Below are 12,025 nucleotides of genomic sequence, written 5' to 3'. Positions count from 1 at the left end.
GACGGCGGAGTTTAAAATATTTCTTTTAAGGTTTTTAAATGATTGACTTTTTGGTAGCGGAGTTTGTCAGTCTTGCCTTTAATTATGATCAGAACATTCTTTTAAATACCACTGTATTCACTTCCGGTTTCTCATAGGAAGGTAATTTAGACAGAGTTTAAGACAAACAGCATGATTAAGAGGAACAGAAATAGTCCAGTGAAACTTTACCTGCATGGCCTGAGGAGACAACGTGAACCAAAGCCAGTAAAATGAGTGACATGTCCATGTTGACACACTTTGTCTCCGTGTGCTCAGAAGCTGCAGTCTGCAAAATTAAAGTGAATCTGTGGCGACTAACAAGTGTTAAGCTAGCAACAGTTAGCACATAGCACTTCACTTTCACTTTCAAATTACAGTCTGACTAGAGTTGTTTCACATTAATGTCACATTTATTGGGATTAACATTGTTTCTGCATCTGAACATGGACTGATAAAACTGCCACTCTATAAGCGGCTGCTCTGCCTCAGGCACTTCTCTGGGTCTGATTATTACAGAGAAAAGAAACATGAATGTAAAAGATGTGTGAGTCTCTAAGTTACGGAACAAAGTGTCAACAATACGTTCAAGCCTCAGACAAGGAAGCTACAGATGACATGGGGTGAGGCTAATTGGAAATACCACAGCAGGTATTTTCATGCCTTGATAGATTATTAAAAAATGTTGAAACAACAACTCCAGGCAAAACACTTGTTGTAGATCATAACAGAAAACCTGATGTACATCAACTGAAACACTCTTTCATTCAGCTGTACTTTTACTGGAACACAATGGTAATGGTCATACTGTGTAGTAGTGCAGGTCACAAGTCACTGATCAATCAGCTTCTAGCTGACTGCCAAGAATGTTCATGTGCTAACATGTATTAATTATTCTGTTTGTCTGTGTCAGTACAGTTGAAGGAGTGTTCTATAAACTGGATCTAAAGGTTGGAAACAACTGAAGGTGTGCCTTCAGACGGGGGGAGGAGTTTTTAACAGGATATAAGTAAATCTGTAGACTGGCAGCTTCACTACGAGTCAAGAAGACTTTCAGACAACTCAACTGAACTACAAACCTTCAGCAGGTAATGAAAAATTGGACAAACAGATACTTTTAATTTAGTTTTTAGCTCTTTAGTTTCCTTACATATTAAATTGTAATATATTTCTTACACTAAAAGTCAGTCAGTTTGTGTCTTGTCTTTGTTCAAGAGGCTGAATGTGTTAAAAACACCTGCTCTACCTCTGACAGCTTTACTTGATATACATGATGCTTTCTACTTAACTCAGGTTGGAGACATGGATTCAGATGAGAATGTGGCAGCTCTGGGTCGACCTTTCGCACTAGGGATGCTGTACGACGCCCGAAATGATAAACTGTTCACAGGTGAGATGTGACTTATTGTGGTACATCCACATTTGCACAAATAGTTACTGATTTCCTTTAAAATTTAAAGTGGCTGCAGTTTAGAAATTTCCTGTTTGTGTTTACTTGGAGAGATTTCTGCAGTTTTTGCATCTTGAAGATATAACTGACACATTTAGTTCATGTTACAGACAGACAGCAAACCTTTCATAGTAGTAGTAATTTACAAAAAAACCCTGTACCTTTATTTTGAGTATGTAAGGCTCTCAAGTCTCAGGCATTGAGTGTGACAGTCACGCACATCTTTTGTCATGAACTCCCACCACACATTGTATTTCTCACACTGAAAAAAAACTTAAATTTCTCTGGCCCGCTGCTATCGCTTTGGAACCGGCAGGAATCAAGCATGTCTCCCATGAACAGTCAAGCCTGCCACTTACCTGTCAATCAAAATAAAGGAAAGGAATGTACATAACTGAACATATAAGACAGAGGCAGAGACGAACAAAAACATGTCATTGGACACTTGGAAGGAGATATGTACCATAGCGCACCTTGCCACAAACTCTAACACATGGAAGGAAGATGGGATCAGCACATGGTAACTCATGTTGGAGGAATTGTGGTACTGAAAACGCCAATCATACCCAAATATTCTGGCTGTCCTAAATTGAGCCTGTTCCGTTTTTCCTCCAAATTATTAGTAGTATTATTATTATCATATATTCAATTATTTATCTTTCTTTATTTTTCTTGTCTTTTTCTCACTTTAAATCTGTGTAATTGATCCCATGTTCTATTTATTATTATTTTATTGTACTGCTTTATTACACAACTCTTAATTAAGTGTTAAGATAAAAATGTATATGAAGGGAAATGGATTTGTCATGCTACCATTGTAAAAAAAAAAAAAATGAACTGAAGAAACTGAATGAAGAAAAACAAAAGGAAAGGGGTGGGCTCCACAATAGTCAATCAGAAGCACTAATGTATCTGGGTAAGATAACACAACAACCGATGGAAAAAAAAACATTGTTATCCCTGAATTGTTCACGTGATTCTGCTACAACCATCTTCTGAAAGTGTTGCTCAGTGGAAACCATGACTGGATGAACAGAGTATGACAACTTGACTGCTGGTACAGGTTTTACAAGAGGTGAGCCAAGTATTGTAACTTTTAAATGATCCCCTGGCTCACAGCTCCACTTGTTAATAGGCAACAGACGCTGGTCAGTAATAATAACAGTGAAACTAACGTGTGTTTAAAGCAGCATGGGAATACCAGTCAGAGTGAACATTCATTTGTCAGCTGTTATGAAAGACCCGTCTGTGAAAGATGAATTCAGTTTTTATTGTTTATAATATAGAAAGTGTGTTTTGTTGCTTAGTGCTGAGTTAGTTTACCTTCTGATGAAAGAGTGTTAACCACATCTACTGTCTGGCAGTAGTTATTCATATTGCATGGTATCGCAAATCATGTTGAATTGAACTGCAACATGATCAGGGGGTGAATCGTATCAATAGCTGCTGCTTAAGTGTCTTTAATGTATCAGATCTTTGTATCAAGATACATATCGTATCAACCACAGACCAGACAACCCTAGTCGTCTGTAGCCTAAACCAAGCCAACAGTAGCCTATTCACCAAATTAAAGGGTAATGCATAGTACATTTTTATAGAAATCATCATCTTTTATAATCATGTCGTATTTTGTAATTATAATCCTGGCCATGGATGCATCAATCATTGCATATGTCTTTCAAAGATGTCAGGTAAAAAGGCAAAGCAATTAAGCATCCTCTCATTTGCCGTGAGAGGAAAGCCCCTAAAAAGCCCAAGTTGGAGGAGGAGACAGAGGAGGAGACAGAGCAGGTAGAAGAGGAGGAGACAGTGCAGGTAGAAGAGACAAAAGAAAAAAAGTATCAGGAGTAGCCGCATACAAGACCTTGTTTAAAAATTAATGGACCTCTAAATGGCCATTTCGTACTGTAGGAAGCACCAGCTCCTATTACTGATGCTGTATCTGCCACCAAGAGAACTCCTGTGCCCATCAAGGTGTGCTGGATGTGACAAGGCACATAGAAAGTAAGGGGCATCAGGCCAAACAGCAGGCACTGAAGTCAACCAGGCAACCAGACTGCAGAAATGAGTGTCCAAGAGGTCAAGGTACAGAGCACATTAAATCCAAAAGGTTGATTACAATGTTCATGAATACCATTATTCTGAAATAATACAATCAATTCTATGTTTGTGGCATATATGAGACATTCATCCATCAATGGACAGAATACTGCTCTGTAATGTATTTTTGTTGTTACTAACACTTAATGGACATGTAGACGTGGGTTAAATCAGCATGTGTAGTCAGCATAGCTAAATCTATTTTCATTTGTTTCTGTTACAGACAAAAACAAATTTATTTATTTATTTTCAACACAATGTACTGTTTGCTGTGGCTGACCATTTCAGCCCCTTGTACAGGGAATGTTTCAAAGACTCTGCCATAGCTCCCACATATACTTATTTAATACACAGATGAATAAAGACTGTCTGAACACTGGAGTAACAATGCATCGTGGCACGATGCACAGTCTCTGCAATTGAATATTTTTCAGAGCAAATCATCTGTGAGTAAGTCTTGGCTGTTTTGAATGTATTCTCTCTGTGGCATCAAAGTATATTAAAACAGCTTCACCAACTATTACAGGTTAACCAACACACACACACTGACAAACAGCCACCAGAGAGAAATGCTATGGCTCCATCTGCTGGACAAAGTAGCACACTACTTGAAATGATGATGGAATCAGTAAGACAGTGAACGATTTCACTTTCACAACCAGAACAGGCCCAAAGTTTAACGAAAACTCACAAGTTTCGCAGTAAGTCATCACGATGAGCATAAGTCTGTCCTGTCAACATTTGAAGTGAATCCAATCACCCTGACAGTAACAGCAGGTCACACTACAAACACGCTCCAAAATCAGACATTTCCTGTTCATAATAGGTGGCGCTACAATAATTGTATGAATATTGACATATGGATGTGTGCAGTTAGGGACCATTAACAATACTGTAAAGTGTGATGCAGTTTGGACTGAATTACAGCACGTTTAATGCAACTTCCTGTTTCATGGCACGTCATGGAATTTGAGGGGCCAGAACACCCACGCCCCTTCAACGAAAACTCAAAAACTTATGTCAGGTTCCTTCACCTATCTTTCAACAACTGATTTCCAACTTTTGAAGTCAATCTGATAAGGCATCAAGCCTGGAGGTATAAAAACCCAAACAAAAAATGTGTCCAATTTTCACAGTTTCAATCAAATAACAGGCTTCCTGTTGGGTTTACAATATGGTTCCAATTTACTTTTTTGTGCGCCCTGGGATGTTACATATGTGTGCAAATTTTCAGATTTTTAGGTGCAACAAGCTTCAGGGGCTGGTCCGTAGACATCTGCAAATTTTCTGGACTTTTCGTGCATGTTTAGGCAATAATAAAGCAGAGCAAAGAGGCGGAAAGCTCTAACTATAAGGCTCACTGCATAATATGTGATGTAAAGTGTTCTGTTTTCAGCTATCTGTTGACTAACTCTGCACCCAGAGGGAACAAATATGAAATGTTACTGTAAATCTAATGATTTCATAGAAACTTTAATCTCCTGCTTAATGTTCTACAGATTTCACACTGTGGGATAAAGTAACTATTGAGAAGAACAGGACTACACAGCCTCACAACAGCAGTACATATGATGTTACGACATCAGACTCCATTGACACCAAGTCGACTCTGTTGGATGTTCAAGCCTCTCTGGAGGCCAGTTTCCTGTCTGGCCTGATAGAAGTTGGAGGATCTGCCCGTTATCTGAATGACAACAAGAAATTCAAGAATCAGAGCAGAGTGACACTTCAGTATAAGGCTACAACTTCATTTGAACGACTGGCGATATCTCATCTTGAAGCCAAAAACATGCAAATAAAAGATGTGATCAAGAATTGCACTGCAACTCACGTTGTCACCGGCATCCTTTATGGGGCAAATGCTTTCTTTGTGTTTGACAGTGAGAAGTTGGACAACAGCAGCGTTCGGGACATCCAGGGCAGCATGGAAGTTGTGATAAAGAAGATCCCATCAGTTGATTTTGAGGCAAAAGCTAAAGTCCAGCTGACTGATGAAGAAAAAAAATTGACAGAGAAATTCTCCTGCAAATTCTACGGTGACTTTATTCTGGAAAGCAACCCTGCGACATTTGAAGAGGCAGTGAAAACCTACAAGCAACTTCCACAGCTACTTGTCCGAAGGAAGGAAGAAAATTCGGTTCCTGTCAAAGTCTGTCTGACGCCGCTGAAGAATCTGGAGCCAGAAGCTCCTGAGTGTAAAGGAGAGATTACCGTTGCGTTACTGAGGAAAGCTGAGAATGCTCTAGAAAGCATCGGGGAAATAGAAATGAGATGCAATGATGCTCTGGATGATGAAGTGGTCAAGCATTTTCCACCCATCCACAAAAAATTGAGCAAATTCAAAGATCTCTGTGAAGATTATACAAAAACACTCAAACAGGCCATGGAGAAGAAGTTTCCTTCCATCTGTGCAGGTACAGAAGATGGTAGCTCTCTGGAAGAACTCTTTGACAACCAGGAGAAGTCACCGTTCAGCCAGGAGAACCTGGACAAGTGGCTGGACAATGCAGAGAGAGAAATCAATGTTGTCAATTCCTGTGTAGAAATTATGAAGGGAACAAAGATCGCCCCAAACGAGTCAGATTTTGACCGAGAGATTCTGGCTCCAGGAGAGCATGCTCTCTGCTTTGTTTTCACCTCTCTGGAAACTGATGACCCCTTCATGGACCAGATGGCCGACTATGTGCGTAGTCACAAATCCAAAACAGTCACTCCGCCTACACGAGACAAGTGGTTCTTCTCACATGAAGTGTTCACCAAGATGAGACAGAAAGCCACAGAATTCTCTAAAATTGTCAAAGGCCTGAGTAGCAGCAGCAGATTTCGTTTCCTTGTTGCAGCTGTACCCAATGAGAATTTCCAAGGAGCGACCATGTACCATTACAAGGATGGCATCCTGATCACGGAGGATTTTTCAAAGCCAGATATTCGTGATCCCACAGCTGTAACAGACAGACGGGATCTGATATGGTGTAAGTATCTTTTTGTCATTTTCTTTATATTTATAAATATATTTTTTATTTTGTACTCATCAACATATTGAGGAACTTATTTTAAGAATTAAAATGATTTCATGAGACTGTTGTGGTCAACCAGAGTGAATGGTGATAACTGGTAACAGATTGTTGTCTTGTTCTCTCCATCAGACTACTGTGATCTCACCCTCGACCCAAACACAGCAAACAACTACCTCACTTTGTCTGAGAACAACAAGAAGGCAACATGTGGATACTGGCAGTCATATCCTGATCACCCAGAAAGGTTTGATAAGGTGCCTCAGGTTTTGTGTAGAGAAGGGCTCAGTGATCGCCATTACTGGGAGGTAGAGTTGAGTGAGGGTACTTATATTGGTGTAGCTGTCACATACAAAGAAATCAGCAGGAAAGGAAATGGTTCAGAAAATAAGTTTGGAAACAATACCCTATCTTGGTATGTTGGTGTGAATAAATATAAAGGGTACAGTGCATGGCATAATGGTGAAGTGTGGAAAGACGATAAGCCATCTCCTACAAGCAAACGGATTGGAGTGTTTCAAGACTGGCCTGCTGGTCGTTTGTGCTTTTACAAAGTCACCTCTAACACACTGAGTGTCATCCACTCCTTCGAGGCCACATTCACTGAGCCTCTTTACCCAGGGTTCTACATTTACTACACTACCAACTATGCTGCTCTGTGTCCAGCTGAGTAAGAACAGTAGAAAACACCTGTAACCACAAACAAAGTTAACTAAAAACAAATTCATTCATTTCACTTTAAGTTTATATTTGCATATCGACCTAATCCATGTTTAAAGGTTTTATGGTGCCAACCTTAACCCTAACTATTAATACCAGTGAGTCTAAACCTTATGCCTCATGTCTCTACTGATACTGGACCTGGACTCTACCAGACCACCAAAGGTCTCGTATCTGGAAGAAATACTTCAGCAGCAGATCCTTTAAGCCACCACCTTCTTCCCAAACTGCATCTAGGTGTCATGGCTTATCCTGGCTTATCTTTCTGACCTGTGGTGTAGTAGAGTCTCAGTTGGTCTAGATCTCACGTTGTAGTCTTTGTTACCCTCGATGAGCTTTGGGTCCCAACACCTTGTGTCTGGTTCCTGATCAGTACTATCAGTCGTCACGCACCACTGCTGACTGGGACCATCCCTCAAGTCTCAAGAGGTTCCAATCAAGTCATCCAGACAGAACTACCTGGTCCTGGTCCATGGTTCAGTTCTTCATACCTGAACATTGATCCCACATCCACCACAGTGACTGCACCAACCATCTGTTGACTTGTTGTCTGATACATCCAGACCCTGACAGAATATCAGTTTGCTCCATCAGTGAATGGTCATGAAGTTTAGACTCACTGGTGTAAATATTCATTGTTTTTTGATTGTGGTTTTTGTTTGTCTTTTTCAAAGCAACAGAATATTAACTCACTATTACAGACTTTGAGAGAATATACCGTATAATCACATTATGTTTCAGAGCATGTTGTTGTATTTTACATAGTTTAGTTGTTAAGGAGTCTAAAGGGAATTCCCAAAATGACTCTAATGCTTCATATATAATCACTCATCCTCAGTCAACATTACTATCAGTTGAGGTGAATATTAGGTAACTAAAAAGGTAGTTAGGTAACATGTAATCAGTTATTTTTTTAAATTAGGTGTGGGAAATGTGGTGATGGTTTTGAATGATCTTGTTATTATTTTAGAACACAAGTAACTCAAGTATCTCTTCTTTAATTAAGTAAATGTAGTTGTTTTTATTTGGGATTCACAATGACAGCTCTTAAGGTGACAAACCTTAAATATTAACTAAACTAACTAGTTGATGAGGTAAAATAATAAGTGTTATTACTTTGTTCTTTTAGAAATGTAAAGGTTTGAATCTGCAGGTTATTTTCATTTAGTATTTTTGGAGAGTTTGGGGCATTGATGCTGTCTATAGCTGAAATAAGTTAGAGCGGTCATGTAGAAGGGTTGAAGCCTGATTGTATCTAATTGTACTCATTGTGATAATTCATTGGGACAATAATTATTCTTCATTTAAATAAATAAATGTGCCACTCAGGAAAGCTCTCCAGGTAGCGTCTTAGGACATTTTGAGTCAACAACTGAATATCCTACACTGACCCAGAATCCAGTGCATTAGTCTGAGTTTCAACACATGGACGTTAACCTGTTCAGAATATTGCTGATGTCTGTAAAGCTGAAAAACTTCTGTAACACTGTTGGATAAAATCAATAAAGATGAATCCTGAGTTGAACATTGGGTACTGTTTCCTGTTTATTATAAAGTCCTGTCAGGAGTAGGGGTGTAACGGTATTTGTATTCGTCCGGTTTGGTGTAGGCTAGTGGTGGGCGGATCGATCCAAATATCGATAATATCGATACCAATGTAACGAGATCGGCCAGGTCCGGCCGGCAACAGCAGAGCATTACACACAAAGACAGAGACAGAGCAGGAGAAAGACAGAGACAAAGAGTAGGGCTGTTTGGTTATAGTTTCAGGACAAAAATGAAACGATAGCAAGTTGTACTATTTGTAAAAAGGCTGTAAGATACAGTGGTAACACAACAAACTTGTATAAGTAGATGAACATTTTTAAAATCCCACCTGGCCCCGACAGACCCCTGAAAGGAAGAAAAAAAGAGCACTAAAGAAATGTCGTCTTATTTTTTTATTGTATTGTACTTTCCTAAACACTTCCTTACATTATTTATAGTATTTGTTGTCGAGTGATCATTTAGTACGCTTTGTTTATTTAAGAAAAAAAATCCAGAAAGAAGTTCAATGAAGGGAGAGATTTAGTTTTATAATTATATTGCAGTTTCTGAACACTCTGCCTGAAAAAAAAAAAATCTTTTTATTTGTTCTCAACTGATCATTTCGTGTTGTTTCTGAAAAAAAAAAAAAAAAAAAAAAAAAAAACTTTTATTGTGATAATAAAGTATTTTTCTATTTACTTATACATTTTTCCCAAATACTGTACTGGATTTTAACTCTCAAAAAAAATAAATAAAATAAAATAAAAAAAATCACAAAAACACTTACATGCCATGAAAATTCATTCAGATTTAGATTCAGATTGATGATGCATCCACCGTAATTATTAAAAAGTATTAATATCGGTATAAGTAATACTGGCCCTGTACAGTGATGGGCAAGCTAGTGTAGTGTGTAGTGAGCTAAGCTACCAGCTACTCTACAATAAATTCAGCTTCACTGCACAGAAGCTACCACCCATAAAAATGTAGCAAGCTAAGTTACAATCTGTCAAAAGTAGCTTGATAGGCTACATTAGTAGCTACTTTCAGTTAATCAAACTGCATGCCAAGTCAATGCAATTTTAGTGATCAACACAACTGTCAGTCAGATAAAGGCTAAAATATGATTTATTCATTGAACAATAGCCCAATACACAAAAAAATAAATACAAATCAGAGCACATTTTTAGCTCTAGTTACATAAGAATTCCTTTTGATCACTGTAAATAACATCCACACCAATGAATGCCAGGTCCAAAAGTTTCCCAGCAGAACACTGAACTGTCACAAGATGGTCAATGTTATTCACTTCTCCTGTCAGTGGTTTTAATGTTATGGCTGATTGATGCATCACCGTGGGTGACCAAAGCAGAAACTGGAAAACAACCGACGAGGATGGGATTCGAACCCACGCGTGCAGAGCACAATGGATTAGCAGTCCATCGCCTTAACCACTCGGCCACCTCGTCTCTCTGAGGTGGATAATTTGGGACATTTTCGTGGCAGAAGAACTGTTTCTTTTCTTTTTTTTTCACTCCACTTACCAAACTTTAGGAGGCCAGGTCAACACCAGCCTGGTCTGGTCTAGGTGGGTGCTACATGTCTAAGTAACATCCACACCAATGAATGCCAGGTCCAAAAGTTTCCCAGCAGAACACTGAATTGTCACAAGATGGTCAATGCTATTTACTTCTCCTGTCAGTGGCCATAATGTTGTGGCGGATCGGTTTATATTCCAGCTTTGTGTGAGTTGTCTTTTGTGACTTCTTATTATATATAAACCATAAGGGAGAATAGAAGAAGCCACTGAGATTAGTCTGAGGCGTCAAACACAGTCATATTCCACATATACTGTGTGCTGTCAGTGAGGGACGTCGTCAACTGGCTGCTCGCAGAAAGTGTCAGATTTGAGAGATTCGTCCAACAAACACTCAGTGGAAGTGCTTTCCCTCGTGTTGACTGGTTCTCACAGGCTTCACCTGCTCTGCTTTCTAAAGCTCCTCAGCCTGACTCTTTCGCTCTTTGTTCATTTGTACGTTCAAGAGGACAACAGGGGTTTGGTTCCCTCTTCTCTTATTCCTCATCCTGTCAGTCTGTCACGCTGAAGTGAGGTTACAAAGGGGACGTTTTCAGCTCCGTCGCTGTGGTTTTGTTCAGAGACTCCTGTCGAGCAGCTTCGCATGATTCACAGTTTGAAGAGGAAAAACAAACGCATTTATCTCAGTTCATCCCCTATCTGAAACGAGCACTTTCAGCTCTTGACTCTTTAATGCCATTCTCTCTATTTATTGTATACTTTTTGTTTTTTATGCCAATGCTTTCAGACTCTGGATCGCACCGTGTGTTCAGAGCAGCATGAGTTTATTTCAGAGTAACAATACCTCCGTGTGAGGATATATCTGTGGAACACCAGCTGCTCTTTAGTGCATGTCTGCATCTGGTTTCTCTAATAAAAACCTTCCACAAGAGGCTCATATGCTACACAGAGCAGGGTGTGGTTTTTATTTTACACCTGGGTCCTCATTCCACCTTAAATTATGAGGAAAAAAACCTGCTTTGACGTGAAATGAGCTCGTTTAATAAAACCATAGACAGTATAAAGATGGATGTGAAGCCAAAGCAAGTAGAGCTCCCCCCGGTGGCTGGCTGCAGTATAGGTCAGAAGCGCCACCCCCTCCATGTTAGTGGGCGGGACTTGGGCCAAACTAAAACACTAAAATACACGTCAAATTTTTTTTTTCAACAATGCTAACCGCTCTGTAAAGCAGTCCTGTGAGACTGTGAATTTAAAAACGAGTGCAGTGTATAATCCAACATTTCTATGTAACTGGTGGAGGTAGAGCAGAGTCTGGAGGAAGTGTGGGCGCCATAACCCCACGAAAATAGTGTCAGTTTGGCCAATGCAAGGAATTGGGGACGCATTGTCCATATTTATATACAGTCTATACCTTTTAACCTTTTAATCAAGCAGAAGATGTGCTAATTATACTTGTTTTAATAAAATAATAATGAAACGTGTTAATTATTCCTGATGAGTCATTTCTTAGCTTGCTAAACACACAAGTATTATGGCTAACTTACCCTCAGTTATTCCAATTCTTGAGCATGTCGTGAAAATATGTCAGTTTGGTGTTAACTGCTTACTGTGCTGCCCCCTGGCGGCCAACAAGTGCAAGGTCTTCAAATAAATCCAACA

The 12,025-nt window shown here is 39.4% G+C and overlaps 1 protein-coding gene across 1 annotated transcript; it reads left to right on the top strand.

Annotated features, from left to right (window-relative positions):
- The first annotated feature begins 1,062 nt into the window (after positions 1–1,062).
- On the top strand, positions 1,063–8,791 carry LOC311491402 (stonustoxin subunit beta-like). The gene is made up of 4 exons (XM_084549306.1): positions 1,063–1,106; positions 1,312–1,408; positions 5,068–6,540; positions 6,715–8,791. The coding sequence occupies exons 2-4, from the start codon at positions 1,321–1,323 to the stop codon at positions 7,254–7,256; spliced, it is 2,103 nt and encodes a 700-aa protein (XP_084405432.1). The 5' UTR covers positions 1,063–1,106; positions 1,312–1,320; the 3' UTR covers positions 7,257–8,791.
- Positions 8,792–12,025: the final 3,234 nt, after the last annotated feature.

The sequence above is a fragment of the Chelon labrosus genome, assembly GCF_963514085.1.
Source record: "Chelon labrosus genome assembly, chromosome: 8".
Classification (NCBI taxonomy): Eukaryota; Metazoa; Chordata; class Actinopteri; order Mugiliformes; family Mugilidae; genus Chelon; species Chelon labrosus.
The sequence above is the reverse complement of the archived record's forward strand: the minus strand, read 5'-3'. Positions and strand labels throughout refer to the sequence as shown.